The 19,920-nt window shown below is 41.2% G+C and overlaps 1 protein-coding gene across 2 annotated transcripts in view; it reads left to right on the top strand.

Moving 5' to 3' along the window:
* The window catches only part of tmtc1 (transmembrane O-mannosyltransferase targeting cadherins 1), a 314,311-nt gene that overhangs the window by 281,657 nt on the left and 12,734 nt on the right, over nucleotides 1-19,920 (top strand). For both annotated transcript variants that reach the window (XM_034290060.1, XM_034290061.1), the window contains one exon: nucleotides 18,795-18,917. In XM_034290060.1, the coding sequence (XP_034145951.1) occupies nucleotides 18,795-18,917 (123 nt within the window). The remainder of the gene's footprint in view (nucleotides 1-18,794; nucleotides 18,918-19,920) is intronic.

Below are 19,920 nucleotides of genomic sequence, written 5' to 3'. Positions count from 1 at the left end.
AGCAGTCTAAGCAGGGATGCCCAGACTTCCCTCTCCCCAGACACTTCCTCCAGCTCTTCCGGGGGGGACACCGAGGCGTTCCCAGGCCAGCCGGGAGACATAGTCCCTCCAGCGTGTCCTAGGTCTTCCCCGGGGTCTCCTCCCGGTGGGACGGGACCGGAACGCCTTCCCAGGAAGGCGTTCCGGAGGCATCTGAAACAGATGCCCAAGCCACCTCAGCTGACCCCTCTCGATGTGGAGGAGAAGCGGCTCTAGTCTGAGCTCCTCCCGGGTGACCGAGCTTCTCACCTCTAAGGGATCGCCCAGCCACCCTGCGGAGAAAGCTCATTTCGGCCGCCTGTATCCGGGATCTTGTCTTTTCGGTCATGACCCAAAGCTCATGACCATAGATGAGAGTAGGAACGTAGATTGACCGGTAAATCGAGAGCTTTGCCTTGCGGCTCAGCTCTTTCTTCACCACGACAGACCGATACATCGACTGCATTACTGCAGAAGCTGCACCGATCCGTCTGTCAATCTCCCGTTCCATCCTTTCCTCACTCATGAACAAGACCCCTAGATACTTAAACTCCTCCACTTGAGGCAGGCACTCTCCACCGAACCTGAAGTGGGCAAGCAACCCTTTTTTTCCGACTGAGGACCATGGCCTCGGATTTGGAGGTACTGACTTTCATCCCCGCCGCTTCACACTCGGCTGCAAACCGTCCCAGTGCATGCTGAAGGTCCTGGTTTGAAGGGGCCAACACGACAACATCATCCGCAAAGAGCAGAGACGAAATCGTGTGATCCCCAAACCTGACACCCTCCGGCCCCTGGTTGCGTCTAGAAATTCTGTCCATAAAAATTACGAACAGAACCGGCGACAAAGGGCAGCCCTGCCGGAGTCCAACATGCACTGGGAACAAGTCTGACTTACTGCCGGCAATGCGGACCAAGCTCCTGCTTCGGTCGTACAGGGACCTGACAGCCCTTAGCAAAGGACCCAGGACCCCATATTCCCGAAGCACTCTCCACAGGATGCCGCGAGGGACACAGTCGAAAGCCTTCTCCAAATCCACAAAACACATGTGGATTGGTTGGGCAAACTCCCATGAACCCTCCATCACCCCGTAGAGGGTATAGAGCTGGTCCAGTGTTCCACGGCCCGGACGAAAACCACACTGTTCCTCCTGAATGCTTCAAAAATGGCGGTGGAGAACATGGTCCACTCTGACTCAATATCTCCAGCCTCCCTCGGGATGCAGTTGAAGCTCTGCCGGAGGTGGGAGTTAAGTAGCCTATGGGCATTCCAGGCCAGATGTCACTACTTGGACATTTTGGGTCCTAGATTCATTTCTGCAACAGATACCATGGAGTATTGCATATCCTGGTATTCACCACACCCTCAGCTACAATAATAACACATAAAAACAGACTTTTGAATCACCATTTAGAAAACTCATCTGTTGGAAAGGCAAAAGACATATTTTTCGGGAAAACATTTCTGCCATTCAGGATGATAAAATTGTATTGAAACTCTTATGAAGTTTTGTTTCAATGATATTCCCTGATAGTTTCATGCCTTTACTGTCATATTACATTGCATTGAGTTGAAACTAATGAATAAAACAAATAATAGAAGGTCAAAAATATAGGCACCCCAAAAAAGTTGGTTCTTATACCTAGAAATAAAACCTTATAAAATAACTTTTTTTGATTTTTTCCCTGTGATGAGGCCAAACGGCCACCTGATGGCAGCACGAGACCATTAGATAGTTTGGACTTTATAAAATCAGAAATATTACAACTTTTTCCCAAAAACCCATGAATATCCTCATACTATGTTGACAAAAAAACATTTTCATATCATTTTTATAATACAAACGAATAATAGGGTGCCATTTATCAGAAATAGCGATGTATTCACTTATAATCTGGATGCGTCACCTGTCTGAGCTGTCTCAGCTGGTTGGTCATTACGCGTGCCTGGTAGAAAGTGTTCCTGGACAGAATAACCTTCCTCTGCCTCTTGATTACGTTCAAATATGTTATAAAACGTTGTGGATGAAAACAAAGAGCTATCTTGCATAAGCGGAACGAAAACTACTAATCGCCATTATTGATCAGTGATCGTTGAGATCCTCTATTTTGTTTATCATCTCTATGGAAGTGACTTCTATGACGTAACATCCTTCCTAGGTTGCAGAGATCATGTTTCCCCTAGAACAAGTATGGTACAAGGGCTATTTGTGATTCAGGCGACAAATAAACATAGGAAGACTTGGCTAATTCAATGCGTAAAGGTGACCGGTTTGGTCCAAATCTACCAGGCGGACTCTATTATCCATATGTATACAAACTATTTTCCAGTCGCTTCGTTAGGATGCCTAGATATTGGCAAAAGCCTGCCGTAAGATCCTGTAGATAATTTTTCAGGATAATTATGGAATTGTAGCCTACGCAATGCGCTTTGGTTGGCGACCATTCTGTGGAGTCTGTTTGGCTGTTTATTCCCATAGGGATAAACGTTCCTTTTGTTTATCCACAAACGGATTGCTTCACGAATATGTCTAGATATAATCCCCCAAAAAAACTACATCATAACAGCCTTCTGAGAAACTCATTATACTGTATATATGCAATGAATGCAAAACACACGTGCATCTTTTTGTGGTTTTTATTATCCATAAATACAAGAACTGAAAATCACCATGGGGTTTTGATTCTAACACAAATAACAATAAAAAAAATTGAACTATGCACATTTACTGGGAACATTTTTTTACCCAAAAATAAATAGGTAAACAGAAAAAGTAATTTGTAGCTGTGCCACAGATGGAAGCAGTTCCTAAAAAAAAACAACTATTTACATGATTCAGTTACCATGAATCAGGTCTTACTCAAAAATAAATGAGCACCCACAAATTGTCTTTTTAGCTGTGCCACAGATGAAAGCAGTTCCTGTCTGCAAGCAAACAGAGTGGGACATCACATTCACCGCATTTCCAGGGAGTGTCTTTCTTTACACCATTTCTCTTGCAGAGCTCACACCTGAGGCGTCCAGCTGTGGCCCTCGAGCTTTGGTCAGTTGTCTCTCTGGTATGTCCGGTTAGTTTTGGTGTGGCAGCAACATCCAATGTCACCCCACACAACTCAGCTGCAAGTTGTTCAACAAACGCCTTATGTGTCAGGGGCCGACTCTGTGCACTCTGGCACAGCTCCTTGTGTAGGATGTAGCTATTGGTAATAGCAATGTCCAGGAAATGGAGGAAGAGGGTCCTGTACCACCTCTTGGTTGTGTGGTGCACTGAGTAGTACTGGATGAGTTGGTCAGACAGGTCAACACCTCCCATGTACTTATTGTACTCTATGATTGGGGTTGGGATTGGAATGTGACTTGTCTCCCAGTGTCCTTCCCTGCTCTTCTGCCTTCTCTGTACTGTGTCACCTGAGTATGCAGGATGAATGGTGGAGCACATTGACACTTCCCTGTTGTCCATCCATTTTGTGAAGAGGGGGTCGCCGTCTCTAATCCACCTCAGGGATCCTCTTGGGGACTTCCTGGTCAGGGCATTGACCTTGGTTTTTGGAGTCTCCTTCCTTCCTTCACGGATGGTCCCACAGGCTCCAAACTTCAAGGACCTGAGGTGTCTGAACAGATGTGGGCTGGTGTAAAAATTGTCACAATACAAGTGGTACCCTGAACCAAGGAATGCTGGCTTCATCAGCCCCACCACAGAGTCAAAAGACAGTCCACAGCCAGTGGCAAACTTGCTCTTTCCAGTGTAGACTGTGAAGTCACAAGTGTACCCATTGCTGGAGTCTGCCAACACAAACAGTTTGAAGCCCCACTTTGTAGGTGTGGCCTTCATGTATTGGGTCATCCCTGTTTTGGCCTTTGTGGCAACCATCCGTTCATCAATGGAGAGGTTCAGCCGGGGCTGGTAGAATGACTTGCATGCTATTTTGATGTCATCCATGAGTGGCCTCACACGGAAGAGCGTGTCATACTCAGGTGTCCCCTTCTTACGGTCGTTGATAACATCCTCAGCAGAGTCACTCATGTGTAAATTCCAGGAGATGACTCGGAAGCTGTCCCTTGGCATCAGTGAGCCTGGAAAAGGGACACTGAACATGTGTTTCTGTCTCCAATAGTCCGCTACAGCAGGCAACTTGAGGATGGCCATGTAAACAAGTCCAAGGTACTTGAAAAAATACAGGGGGGTGAGGGGGGTCCACTTGTATTTCTTCCCGCTTTCAATGTTCCTTGCAGCCAATTTATTTGTGTTTTCACACAAAGTTTTGACCACAGAGTCACTAAAGAAGAGCTTGAATAAGCTCAGTGGACTGTCCTGTACTGATGCATCAGGCTGAACCCCAGGTGTCCTGGCCGGGAAGAAGCGGGGGACAATGGGTGGCACATCCTGCTCCTTCTCCGACGTCCACGCTTGGGCAAGTGGGACAGCTGGTGTGGGTCCATGTGGTGACCGTGATCTTCCTCGGGTTGACCGTGATCTTCCTCGGGTTGATCGAGGCCTTCGTGGACGGGATCTCCTCGGCTCTGGTGTGGTTGCATGGGTGGCTGGTCGTGCAGGAGATGATACTGCAGAGGAGGTGGCAAGCTGTGCAGGAGCTGATACAGGGGCTAGTTGTGGCAGGGGTGCAGTGGGATTGCTCAATAGCATTTACAATGTGAAAAGAATGTCTAGGAGTGTAGTGTACACTCATTGCAATAACAAAGCCCTATGGTAAATAACACATCCCCCATAGAGACAGAACCTGGTGCTAGTCTAACACCTTTACAATGTGAAAAGAATGGCCAGGAGTGTAATGTACACTCATTGAAATAACAAAGCCCTATCGTAAATGACACATCCCCCATAGAGACAGAACATGTTGGTAGTCTAACCCCTTTGTCTCTATTCACGAGGTGTTACAAGCATGGCTTGCAAAAACATATACCCTACCAAACAACCCTGTGAACTTATCACTAAGTCAGTATGAGTACAAACCTCAATAAAACCTAGAGCAAATCCAATGTTATCCCGGACTGGGTTCCATTACTTATTTTATTCTAGTCTAAGTTCTATATACCAGAACAGTAGGTTACTAACTGTAACAACAAATCAAGAACGCCCCTGTATAGAATACGTGTTCTATTTACCAGAACGGTAGCCTACTATGTAACAATAGGCCATGGAAACCAATTTACGCATTATGAAATAATCATGGTGATCCCAACATGACTGAAATCTACTTACATTTCATCCTCCATTCGATCAATTCCATCGATGAAATCTTGTTCCTCGTCTGTAAAAAATTCATCCAGGCCAGAATCTGCTGCAGCATCTTCATCACTTTCGAAGATCTGTTCCATGACTTGCTGGGCTGTAAACCTTTTGCCATCTTGCATAAACAAAAGTTTTTGTTGCTGTTCTTTGAAAATGTTCTTTGTTGGAATAAAAGCGAAGCAATTTATCTCTAGATACTCTTTCGACTGATGCGCTGGGTAAGTAGAGGCCACTTGGAATGGGTGCTCGCGCCTTATATCTGAGATTCGCGGGGTATGCTAATTTGAATTGCTATTGAATGCCAGGCGTCAGATGACATAGTACACACACCGTTTGCGACTAGTCAACAAAGATTAGCCTTCTAAACAGCGGATATAACTAGGCTACATTCCGTGACGTGCGTAATGGCTCCCATTTTTGGTGCAACTTTGCGGTCGTCTTACGGAGGCTGTGATGAACGCATGAACACAAATCTTATATCAATCGCTTCATTGGAATGTGCAGCACACAGGAAAGGAAACAGCAAGTTAATAGCTTTAACCATTCGGATTCTATGATTAGAAATATACAGTGTCCGATTTTCCGCGATATCGCGGATTCCGACCCAGAGGTGTTTTAAAAATCTCTCTGACAGGAGACTCGGCCAGACGTTCCCAGCAGACCCTTACAGTACGCTTGGGCCTGCCGAGTCTGTCCAGCTTCTTCCCCCGCCATCGCATCCAACTCACCACCAGGTGGTGATCAGTTGACAGCTCCGCCCCTCTCTTCACCCGAGTGTCCAAGACATACGGCCGCAGGTCAGATGAAACGACAACAAAGTCGATCATCGACCTGCGGCCTAGGGTGTCCGGGTGCCATGTGCACTGATGGACACCCTTATGCTTGAACATGGTGTTCGTTATGGACAAACTGTGACTAGCACAGAACTCCAATAACTGAACACCGCTCGGGTTCAGATCAGGGGGGCCGTTCCTCCCAATCACGCCCCTCCAGGTGTCACTGTCGTTGCCCACATGGGCGTTGAAGTCCCCCAGTAGAACGATAGAGTCCCCAGTCGGAGCACTTTTCAGCACCCCTCCCAGAGACTCCAAGAAGGTCGGGTACTCTGCACTGCCATTCGGCCCGTAGGCACAAACAACAGTGAGAGACCTATCCCCGACCCGTAGGCACAGGGAAACGACCCTCTCGTTCACCGGGGTAAAGCCCGCCGCCTCTCACCATGGGCAACTCCAGAGTGGTGAAGAGTCCATCCTCTCTCAAGGAGTGTGGTTCCAGAGCCCCAGCCGTGCGTAGAGGTGATCCCGACTACCTCTAGTCGGAACCTCTCAACCTCACGCACGATCTCAGGCTCTTTCCACGCCAGCGAGGTGACATTCCACATCCCTAGAGCTAGTTTCCATGTCCAGGGATCGAGTTGTTTAGGCCCCCGCATTCGACTGCCGCCCGATCCTCTCCGCACCGGCCCCTTATGGTCCCTCCTGTGGGTGGGAAGGCGGCCCCACGTCGCTCTTTCGGGCTGAGCCCAGCCGGGCCCCATGGGGAAAGGCCCGGCCACCAGGCGCTCGCATACGAGCCCCAACCCCGGGCCTGGCTCCAGGGTGGGGCCCCGGTTGCGCCATACCAGGCGACGTCACAGAACTCTCAGAATGTTACTCTTCATTAAGGGGTTTTTGAACCGCTCTTAGTCTGACCCGTCGCCTAGGACCTGTTTGCCTTGGGAGACCCTACCAGGGGCATATAGCCCCAGACAACATAGCTCCTAGGGTCACTCGGGTACTCAAACCCCTCCACCACGTTAAGGTGGCAGTTCATGGAGGGGGCTGCCGAAGTTAAATAAATAATAGACCTGTAAGTTTAGAGCGGTATAGTTGTTTTAAACCAATTAATTTAATGATGTTTTGCTGCTTTTATTTTTTATATGCTTGTTCTGTAAAGCACTTTGGTCTTTTTAGCGGCTGTTTAAATGTGCTATATTAATACATGAACTTGAACTAAAGCCAAATCATTTACATGAAACGTACATGATCAGTTGCATGGATATTGCGGATGTGGTAAACGCTGACCACAATCAATGATGTGCAATTACTTAATCACAGAAAATGTTTGATTAAATAAAAAAAATGTTTTACTATAATTGATGTCGGTACACCCCTATATCCGCATGTCAGTGTATTTTCTAAGCCCATATAGCGTAATTTAAAGGACCAAGTTATCATCCCTCTTGAAAGTCATTAGCCCCCAGATAACTTTTGTACATGGCAGCTACATTTATCTACTACCATGCTGGTTAAAACGAACTACTAGCTGGTTACCTGTCAAGTAGACACCAAAACTGTAACCAAAACAAATGTGTTGGATGGTCATTTGACCTCCAAAGTGGGGCACATTATCCTATTTACCATTAATGATTAGTAACTTCAGCACGACGGACGGAAAGCTAATGATTCTAGCATGTATGGTGGCCTAATCCTATGGGTTATTAGGCTATTGTCATTCGACGTAACCATCCCATATTCACAGTGACAGTGGAATAAAGTGATTTAACAACAGGCTTCAAACCTAGTAATTACAGAAACATGAATACATGGTGAATGAAACCATCAAGGATGTACAGTACCATTATGCAGTATGACAGGACACAGCAACAGAAATATACATCGCAAAGCCCAAATCAATGATATTACAGGTTCCAAAGAAACAAGAATGTACTCACAAAAACAATGTTCCTTCGATGCTGTAAGCCAGGTATACTTTTCGTACTCGATCGATTGAAAGTGCCAAACAAATCCTTTCCCTGTCTGGGACAGGGCTGCTAGGTTGGGGGTTGGTTCCTCGCAATTTCTAGCTTTTCTCCAAAAAGGTATTGCCCATTAATCCGCCACCAAATCCATTTATTCTTTTCCATTGTGCATTAAGAAACAACAGGGCTCAGTACAAATCTAAACAAAAATTCTAACAGAAAGCACTGCATCTACTACATCATTACACTGAACTGTTGCTAGTTGTGGGTTTGGTCGACCCTTCCTCACAATTTCCAAGAAATGCACCAAATGCATTTCTTCTCCTCCATTGTGCGTTAAAAAGACAACAAGTCTCAATACAAATCTAAACAAAAAATCGAACAGAAAACTCTACATCTAAAAATTCTCTCAGATCACCCCACCTGAAGAATGTGCATATAGGAAACTAAGCAAGCTAGAAGGCTGCTACGTGCCTAAGGCCAGGCTCATTATGGCGAACTCGAAATTGTTGAAGAAAATGACAATCAACAACCTCCTCCCCATTTGCTTCAACAGAAGATGGGATTAACTTGAAATTCTATTGGTCTCAGATAGATTTTCACCCGGAGACAACACTTGGAAAATGGAATTGGATAAAATCTCTGATTTATCTGAGCTGCACTGGAAACAGCACAACCGAGGGAAAGAAAAGCAATGAAACTACGTCAGTAGACTGATGGGAACAAACTTTGTAAAATACATCTAGCGTTAATGAAAATATATATTACATCATTTTTTTAAAATATAAAATCACTAGGCCAGCAAAAAAAGCCTCTGGTCAGCAGCAGTTTCGAAAAATATCTTATTGTATACCAAATGATAACTTTATCAAGTCGTCAAAGTTTTGTAATTATTAGTGAAATAAAATGTTAACTAGCATGTCAATTATCATTTCTGAAATTTCCGACTTAGTTAATTGGGAATGGGTTTGTATTTTTTAGCATCCATCTTACTATTTTGTTCAATAGATTTTTTCGTTTTTGTTGATGTTGCAAATTACACCTTACTTGCAGTAAGGAAAAAAGACTGATCAACTTAACATTACATCCCATCTGGTCTGCCGCAGGTGGTATTTCACGATTGTTTATCAAAGTCAGATACAGGTGACAAGATGAGTGACTCAGAGACAGGAAGGTAATCAAGATTTGAACTTCCGGTCAGATTAGTGAATTGTCTTGATCAACCATCTTTGATCGCAGACATTTGGTCCCTGAATTGAGTGGAATGAAAACAAAAATGGCTGCGCACATAAACAGTAATTAGCAATACAAACTCAACATAACCTTCATAAAGGTGTTTTTCACTGATTTTATTTGTCCATTACTAAATATGCAAGAATCGGAACTGTTGAACTGCTGAAACCCTAGTTAAAGCTGCAAGCAGCATTTAGCGGGTTTCAGCATTTAGCTTTTAGTAGCCACATTGCAATTTTTCCAATAGGACACAAATCCAACTAATGTCCTAAACTAAACTTACAACCCTGATCATGTGTATCAAATGTAATCACACTTAACATAGGTCATTTGAAGCATTTTTCACAAATTCAGAAATGCCCACAAAATATTAAGCCCAACTTACTGGGTCCCAATTGCAAATATGTTCCTTATGAGGAGATGAACTTATTTGCCTCTTGTTAAGGCAGTTGGGGCCATGTATCACTGTACTTCCCTCAGTAAGAGCATTGAAGATGGGTCGTGGCTGGGTATTCCAGCAAGACAACGACCCGAAACACACAGCCAGGGCAACTAAGGAGTGGCTCCATAAGAAGCATCTCAAGGTCCTGGAGTGAACTAGCCAGTCTCCAGACCTGAACCCAATAGAAAATCTTTGGAGGGAGCTGAAAGTCTGTATTGCCCAGCGACAGCCCCGAAACCTGAAGGATCTGGAGATAGTCTGTATGGAGGAGTGGGCCAAAATCCCTGCTGCAGTGTGTGCATGCCTGGTAAAGAACTACAGGAAACATATGATCTCTGTAATTGCAAACAAATTGTTCTGTACCAAATATTATGTTTTTTTCTGATATATCAAATACTTAAATTGAAAAACAAACTGAAATCTTCGAGGGGGTAAAATGAAAAATAAAAACCTTACAATAACCTGGTTGCATAAGTGTGCACATCCTCTTATAACTGAGGATTAGGCAGTGTTTAGAATTAACCAATCACATTCAAAAATGTTAAATAGAAGTCATAACACACCTGCCATACTTTAAAGTGACTCTGATTCATCACAAATAAAGTTCAGCTGCATCTCAGAGCAAAAGCCATGGTCTGTGTGCTACATGTGACAACAATCGCCCGTATTCTTCATATGAATGGGCTATGGGGTATGGTGGCAAGAAGGAAGCCTTTTCTTACAAAGACAAACATCCAAGCCCAGCTGAAGTTTGCATAAACAAACATCCAGTCCCCCAAAAGCATGTGGGAAAATGTGTTATGGTCTGATGAAACCAAGGTTGAACCTTTTGGCCATAATTCCAAAAGATATGTTTGGCGCAACAACAACACTGCACATCACCCAAAGAACACCATACCCACAGTGAAGCATGGTGGTGGCAGTATCATGCTTTGGGGCTCTTTTTCTTCTGCTGGAATCAGGGCCTTATTCAGGGTGGAGGGAATTATGAACTGTTTCCAAATACCACGCAATTTGGGCACAAAACCTTCAGGCGTCCTTTAGAAAGCTGAAGATGAAGTTCACCTTTCAGCACGACAACGACCCAAAGCACACATCCAAATCCACAAAAGCATGGCTTCACCAGAAGAAGATTGATGTTTTGGAATGGCCCAGCCAGAGCCCAGACCTGAATCCAACTGAACATCTGTGGGGTGATCTGAAGAGGGCTGTGCACAGGAGATTTCCTTGCAATCTGACAGATTTGGAGAGCTTTTGCAAAGAGGAGTGGGCAAATATTGCCACGTCAAGATGTGCCATGCTAATAGACTCCTACCCAAAAAGACTGAGTGCTGTAATAAAATCAAATGGTGCTTCAAAGAAGTATTAGTTTAAGAGTGTGCACACTTATGCAACAAGGTTATTGTGAGTTTTTTATTTTTCCCCCTCAAAGATTTCAGGTTGTTTTTCACCTGGTCACATTAAAGGTGGAAAAAGTTCTGACATGATTTATCTTTGTCTCATTCTTTTACATCACAAGAACCTGGCATTTTAACAGGGGTGTGTAGACTTTCTATATCCACCGTATGTACCAATTTTCAAGACTCTTGGTGGGCGCGGTGAGCTTGCAAAAAGTGCAATTTTGCATTCTTCACACACAGTAAGGACACAACCATGATCCTGTGCACCAAATATAATTTCAATGAGTGACAAAGGACAACAGATAATGTTATGGCCAAACTGAATTTACTTGCATGTTACATTGCAAAAGTTTTCAGGACATAACAGAGATAATCATTATAACTTTCAAAGGTCTGTTTACCTAAGCATGTATATTAACATCAATGATTGGGCAAACTATTTATTTTAGAATTGTTCAATTTCGATGATCAAAATACTACTGCAGGTGGCAACAATAAAACCAATACCTTTCCAGATTTTGATTTATTTGGAAAATGCCCTCCCTATTCTTACTGTAAAAATATGTTGACTTGGGTACAAAGGCTATATGCCCATGCCCTACCAATGTGTTATTCTTAAATTACAAGTCAGATTTCATTTTAATTGAATTGCCATGTCTACAATTTAATGGTACAATTTATAAATTTAGCCCTCATTTAGAAATGGAACTGTAGAAACAAATGAAAACCGAGAAATTACTTAACTTCTGGGAATGGATTATCTACTGAGGCTTGAACACATAACACACTCTTTAGCAAAGGAACATTTTTAATAGCTGAATCATTGGTTATAATGTTCATGTCACAAGAATGATTTAAGGCATTTAACTAAGGCTAATGTAGACCGAGACTCTTCTAGCATTTCATTTTGATGAAATAATCATGGCAACATTGGATTCCACTAAACATTTGCTTTTATTAGCAAGTCATTGTCCAAATGAAAACAAAATTAGCTTAGATACATGAGCATAGATTGGTTATTAAGGCTTGACAGCATGACACCTTCTCTAAACAGTCAGATTATTATTAGATAAACTGAATGTTATACTGTTCATGTCACCAAAATGGGTTTTGAAGGACTATTGTTATATTAAACTGAGGTTAGTTAAATATATTTCAATTAGCTCGCATTACTAGCTACTAGCTAGCCAAACTTTCATTAGTTCACCTAACGTTACTAACTAGCTAACATCGGTAGCGTTTATCGCTAACGTTAGCCATTTTTTGTACTTTTTTGTGCTAGGTAGCTGTTTTAAATGAAATAATCATGGCAGCATTGCATTCCACTAAATATTTGCCTTTAGTAACAAGATATTGTACAAATCACAACAATGGATAAATTAGCTACTGAGGCTGGAATTCATAACACCATAGGCGTTTCTCAATGTCAAGGAAGGATCCTTCAAAGCCAGAATTTGAAGGATGCTACGTCATCGACATCCGTCGAAGGACCGTTCCAATGTCGAGGATCCTCCGAATCCTACCAAGGACTGAGTCCTTCGTTCGGAGAATTTCCCATAGACGGCGAAGGATGCATAAGTGCATCCTTCGCGGCCCCAAATCACCCACAATCCAATGCGCACAGCTTTTGCCAGCTTGTAAAAATTAATTAAATGGCGGAACTAAGCGGGGAGTTGGAGCGGCATCGCTCACGGCGAAATAATAATTTAAATGTAAGTATCTTTAGTGTTTGCCGTACATTTGTTATCACCGTTAATGTGTTAAATCAATATAAAGCTTAACGCTTTAATGCTGGTACAAATAGCTATCATAATTAGGTAGATATATATAACGTTAGCTAACTGAACCTATCTTTTAACATTAGGCTGTTAGCTAGCTTGCCGTCTTTTTTACCATTTGTGTTTGTAAAGTTTAATGTCCGGTGGCATTTTCATCTCTTTTTATAAGCAGTTAATGTCACGGCACGTCACGTTAGCAGATATTTTGAAAATGATGTGTTTATCAGTTGTAGCTTCAGGATGGTAGGTAACGCTGCACCTTGTTAACTTCACTAGCAACGTTAAATGAAAGCTAAAATGTATGTGTAGTTTCCCATGTTACAAGTATAATGTTCTGTAACGTTTCGTTATAGCATTCATAACTGTAAACATATTTTTCTTGTGTTTGATCTCTGTTAACAGGGACTAAGGAACAAACATAGACTGTCACTGGGGATGGGAAAGCCAAAGACAAGCAGGGAGACAGATGTTGAATAGATTATTTGCTATATTTGAGATTGACATTCTAAAAATAAATGCATTAAATTAACTGGTTTGTCTGTGTAATTAATTTTTTGGGTGTGTATATTATATAAACTGTTGTTCAATGTGTATTTTTCCATCAAATTGTGATCTGCACATAGGAAACTTGTAGCTGAATAATTATTAAGATTGTACCTGTTTTAATAACTTGTTAGGTATACAAGCTCTAAAAAGACATTAACGAAACATATATTTATTATAAAATTTATTCAAACATGACTATAAGCTGTACACAAATATATTTAACATGAAGGGGCGATCAGACTCAGCTGCCGATGATGGGGATGCTTCCAGACTGTAGACAGAAGGAGAAAGCTTTAGGTTAGTCTAATTATCCAACCTGTTCTGGTAAGATAACAATTGTATAAAGTATATTTACACATGCTGTAACATAATGGTAATTTCTTCATCATGGTCTTATTTGACAACTGCTGACCATTTGACACACTTACACCTACCTTTACTGTGTTAGTGGATGTTTATCAATGGTGTTATTATGACTTTTCCTATGTTGGTTGTAGCTTGTGTGTTTACAGTACTATTTAACCTTTCTCACTTGCAGTTTACTGCTTATCATACTGCCTGTGGCAACCTTTATTAGCAGGTAGCGTTTACCTTGTTGTTCATGTTTTGCACCTCATTTGTCTGAAAGCTAGAAGCTACTGGACAATGAGCTAATGTTACATACATGCAGTAAACTACAAGCTAATGTAAACGGTTAGCTACTGAAAGCTTAATGTAATTAAGATAAATTAATGCAATTCTCCTTACCGGTAAGTGTTATGAAAACTACAAACATTAACTCCCACGAGGGTTTACTTTATTGACATGAAATTAATAACACAAAACGACCATTGCTTATATTATAGCTTATTAGTGTCGGTAACGTTACCTACCTTCGCACGTTGCGGGCAAAGTTGTCGACAGAGTATTCTCCTCCTGCAAGCAGACTGACGCTGATTCACCTCCTCCATCGCAACAAAAAATTGAACAGCACCGTTTACAGTTCCAACTCGATTTCGTCCAGTGTTTTGAAATGTAGCGCGGAAAAGAAGGCGAAACATTTTCAATGACGCAAGCACGCAATGACGTGCACTTGCTAGCCTGTTCCATTGTACGTGTTCTTCGAATGCTAAGGAGGAGCCTGTCCTAGCCTCTGAAGGATCCTTCCTTGGAAGGACTAGTCCTACCAAGGAAGGATCCTTGACATTGAGAAACAGCTCATATCTAAAAGGCAAATTATTCATAGCTAAACTGTCTGAAATTATATTCATGTCATCAGAATAATTTTAGATGCAGAAACTAGACAGACTCCTTATAAAAGCCATTAGCTGCTAACTAATGAGGCAATATGAATTCCATGTATGATAGTGTGTTGCAATCAGGGACAAAGAGGGACAACAATATATAGTTTTGCTGGACGTAGCACAGTGCCCCATGATTTCACATTATATTTGTAATTTTACAAACTATTTAATAAACTATTTAATTTTACAAAGTATTTCATGCAATACATTCACTGCGGTACTGAAGTGTTTTTCCGAAAAAAGTATTCCTTGTACTGGAGGGGTTGGAAAATATAAGGCCTTTACACACAGCACTGTCCCAGGCTAAGACTGGCCCCAGGTTAGCTTAGCCTGTGTTCACACAAGAGTTTGTTAACCCTGGGCTAAGGCTTAAACCTAGGCTAAGGATTAACTTCTGTTCCTACGCCCAGGGCTAATGGACAAATATGACGCAATACCATTTTGCATTCTATGATAAGCTGCACATGTTACGTTCTCTCTGGCATGCAAATAATGTTACAGTAGATTAGATCACTGACACATGATCACTGTTATGCTACCACGATTCAATTAAGGACTTCATGACATCGACTGATCAAGACAGCCATCCTGTCGGTTTTTGCTTGAACTACTTAGTTAAAACTACGCAAAGAAAGGGAAAAACATTAGTCATTCTGTCAATATATTTGCTGGATTTACATCAAAAGCAAGCTGCAATAACTACATCGCTAAGATTTAGCAGGCATAATGAAACAACAAAACTATGCAGAAAAGGACCAAAACAGACGGAACAGTTGGTAACAGTGCACGTCACAAGCTTTTGTAAATTAAGTGAAAGGGCAGGTTTTGTTATTGGACAATAAACGTTCTATGATTTTGTTCTTAACCCCGATTCACACTGGTTATTTTGTCAGAGTTTTTCTGGGGCTAGCCCTGAAAAACTGCTCCAGAGCATGGCAAGCTAGCCCTAGGCTAAGGGTGGTGCTTTCCCACTTCAAAATATGCAAGTGTGAACACTTGTAATTGTTTAATTTATAATTTCCCCCACATAGTTTTTCCTTTGAAAAATGTAGCCTACACAACACAAATTACAGACACACCACAGACATTCATTTTGAAGGCAACATATGAAAATCGGAAGTCTTATTGTTGCTGACTGATCTCTAATGTACAGTGTTACTGTTGATACCGAAGTTAAATAAATAATAGGCCTCCAAATATAGAGCGGTATAGTTGTTTTTAACGGTTTAATGAGTGCAATTAGTTTAATGCCAACTCCTTTACATGAACGGTACACAATCGGCTGCATGGATATCGTGGAGGTAGTAACAGCTGGCCACAATCAATAACATGCAGATACTTAATCACAGAATTCAGAAACTAAATTTTGCAGTTCGAAATCGAACCTAAACATTTTCTAACTAGAATCGATATCAGTATACCCCTATATCCACATGTCAGTGTATTTTCTAAACCCATATAGCGTAATTTAATTGACAAAGTAATCATCCCCTCTTGAAAGTCATTAGCCGCTGGACAACTTTTGTACATGGCAGCTACATTTATCTACTACCTTGCTGGTTAAAACAAACTATTAGGTTGTTACAGTCCTAACTGGCTTACCAGTCAAGTAAATACAGGTCAGTAACCAAAACAAACGTGTTGGACGGGCTTTTGATTTCCAAAGTGGTCCACTTCATGCTTATCAATAACGATTAGTAACTTCAGCATGATGGACAGAAAGCTAATGATTCTAGCATGTATGGTGGCCTAATCCTATGGGCTATTAGGCTATTGTCATTCGACGTAACCATCCCATATTCACAGTGACAGTGGAATAAAGTGATTTAACAAGATGTTTACAACACTAGTAATTACTGAAACATGAATACATGGCGAATGAAACCATCCAGGATGTACAATACAATTATGCAGTATGACAAATTGACATCGCAATGCCCAAATCAACGACATCACAGGTACCAAAGGAATAAGAACGTACTCACAATAACAATGTTCCTTCGATGCTGTAAGCCAGGTGTACTTTTGTGAAAATGTTTAAATCTGTCTTTTGATGCTACAGAAGTAGCATTTGAAGCATTTTTCACAAATTCAGAATTGCTGAAAAACCATTACGCACGACTTAATGGGTCCCAATTGCAAATATGTTCCTTGGGAGGAATTTTCAAGATTTAATTCTAAACATGGTGAGCGTGGTGAGCTTGCAAATGTGGGGAACCCCATTAGCGCCACTGTGTGGTTGATAAAAAACTATTTGCAGTAATTCTTTCCGTATGGTTCTTGTCAACATACGTACCAAGTAGATTTATTATACCATTATCCTTTTAGGAGATGTGTCTATATATGTGCAAAACCACGCCCCTGCAAATGTTCATCTGTCAATGGCGGCCATGTTTTTTGACATACTGGCCTGGCTGATTTAATTTCAGAAGACCAAGGTTCCTAGATGCCAAATATCAAATTACATGAAGATCCGCCATTTGGTGCCAGATGAATACATTTCTTTGTGTTTAAAAAATAATAAAAAACAGCGGAAAATCCATCAAGGCAGACTTTATGGGTCCCAATTGCAAACATTTTCATCATTAAGAGCTACAACTATGTACCAATTTTCAAGATTCTAGGTCACAAGGGGTAGGCGTGGTGACCGGGCAAACAGTGCAATTTTGGATGCTTGTGACAGCGCCAACCATGAAGCAAACATGCATGCCACTGAAGCAGAAGTTGCGGCCCTTGGCCCTTTCCTACCACAAAACTTTGGACAACTTTAAGCCATTTTATCTCATGGGAATTTGGAAATACACCCTTTTTAGCCTGAATAATAATAATAATAATGAACTGGAACAAACACAGTAGGGTTTTACCAGTGAACTGCTGAAACCCTAATAATAATAATAATAATAATGAACTGGTACAAAAACATTAGTGTTTTACCAGTGAACTGCTGAAACACTAATAATAATAACCAAAATTCACAAAACAATAATGTTTCACCAGAGAACTTCTGAAACACTAATAATAATGAACTGATACAAAAACAAAATTGTTTCAACAGTGAACTTCTGAAACAATAATAATAATAATAATAATAATAATAATGAACTGGTACAAAAACAATAGTGTTTCTTCACTGAACTGCTGAAACACTAATAATGATAATAATGAACTGGTCCAAAATCAAGAGTGTTTCACCACTGAACTGCTGAAACACTAATAATAATTAAGTGGTACAAAAACAATATTGTTTCACCAGTGAACTGCTGAAACACTAATAATAATAATAATAATAATGAACTGGTACAAAAACAATAGTATTTCACCATTGAACTGCTGAAACACTAATAATGAACTGGTACAAAAACAATAGTGTTTCAGCAGTTTACTAGTGAAAACCTAATAATAATAATTAACTGGTAAAAAAACAATAGTGTTTCACTGGTGAACTGCTGAAACCCTAATAATGAACTGTAACAAAAACAATAGTGTTTCACCAGTGAAACACTAATAATAGTAATAATAACCAATGGTAACAATAACAATAGTGTTTCACCAGTAAACAGCTGAAACACTAATAATGAACTGGAACAAACACATTAGGTTTTCACCAGTGAATTGCTGAGACTATAATGAACCGGAAACAAACACGATAGGGTTTCACCAGTGAACTGCTGAAGCCCTAGTGAACCAGAACAAACACGATAGATTTTCACCAGTAAACTGCTGAAACCCTAATTAAATATCCACCTCGGTCTCCTTTTTGATCTTTAAATCTCTGCGTGGTCTTGTTGCTCCTTTTCTTCTGCCTTTTTAAATGTATCTCTGACTGCCAGACTCTCTTCCTCTGCTCATCAGCCAGTAAATGAAAACCTGGCAGTAAATTAGTACTGTCTCTCGCTCTCTGATTTTTGAATGTTGTGGTTGAGATTCATTCTAAAACAGTGAGGTTCCAACTGCCAGGCCAGGAGTGTGTGTGTGATTAAGCCGTCAATATTTAATGATTCTGGTGATTCAGTTAATTAGGATCTGTGTGTGTGTGTGTGTGTGTCTGTCTGCGCGCGCATGCGTGCATGCATGTTTCTAATTCTCTCCTGTCTTCCTCCAGGCTCTGGATGCTTTAGAAAAGGCTCTACAGCAGAACCCCATAGATATATCTGTTAGGGCAGAGCTTTACTTCTCTAAGGGAAACCAGCTCAGAGAGATGAACCAGCTGGACAGAGCCTTTGAGGTGGAGTATACTCACTTTTTTTCTTTCCTTTTTGCTAATCCCGTCTACATTTATTTAATTAATTTAATTGTTATTAAACCATGTAACACTGTTAACAACCAACCATTCTTAGTGATGACCTAGACAAATGCATTACATTGCATGAGTACAAGACAGAGAAACAAAGTAAACTTTTTTTACTTCATATTTTCATTCACAAAACAGAATGAACACATACAACAGCCACAGGCAATTCCAGAAGCTTGGATCCTGCTTTTGGATGTGATGCAACGCGAATAGTGTTGCAGCTGTCATTTATTCCTAATGCCTGATGGCAATACCGGGCATTTGATGATGCTAGTGTAACTTTTAGGTAAAAAGGACTAAATAAGTTGTGTGGGGCCATTTAAGGTCACTGTGATGAATGAGGGAGTGCTGGTGACTGATGTAGTAAGGGTGGTGGATTCATTTATTGAGAATCTAATTCATTGAACAGCTTTTTAGCAAACATGTACACTCCAAGGTTTTTCTAGTTTGCTGAATTTATTAATTAAGATTGCACTTGAGTCAAAGGCTTTAGCCAAATGACCAGGCACACAAAATTGTGTTGTCTAAAGCATAAATTATTTTGTTCATGAACTTTAGTGAGACTGAGTTACCCATTGCCCCAGAGAAAACACTTTCATACTCAAAATGGTGTGTTAAATGTTGACCAGGCATTAAAAATCTTGAAACAGGCAGGAAAGTGTGGTCCAGATCATTGAGCTCAGTTTTTTGTTATTGTCCAGATTATGTAACTTCTTCTAGTTTTTTCCACTACTAATGGCTATAAAAAACAAGTTGGGGGGATGGGCAGTTGGCAGCAAGAGTAGTGCACGGCTGATACAATTGCACAGTTAGCCCTGACAAAGTGACTGTTGAAGCTCTCGACAGTTCTAACAGTTTTGTATGTTCATATGTAAATGCTGTAGGTAGTTGAGATGATTCATTTCGATATTCCAAGGATTTTACATTGTTCCAGAAC

Source organism: Esox lucius, chromosome 23, assembly GCF_011004845.1.
Source record: "Esox lucius isolate fEsoLuc1 chromosome 23, fEsoLuc1.pri, whole genome shotgun sequence".
Classification (NCBI taxonomy): domain Eukaryota; kingdom Metazoa; phylum Chordata; class Actinopteri; order Esociformes; family Esocidae; genus Esox; species Esox lucius.
This window is presented reverse-complemented; position numbering and strand designations above follow the sequence as displayed.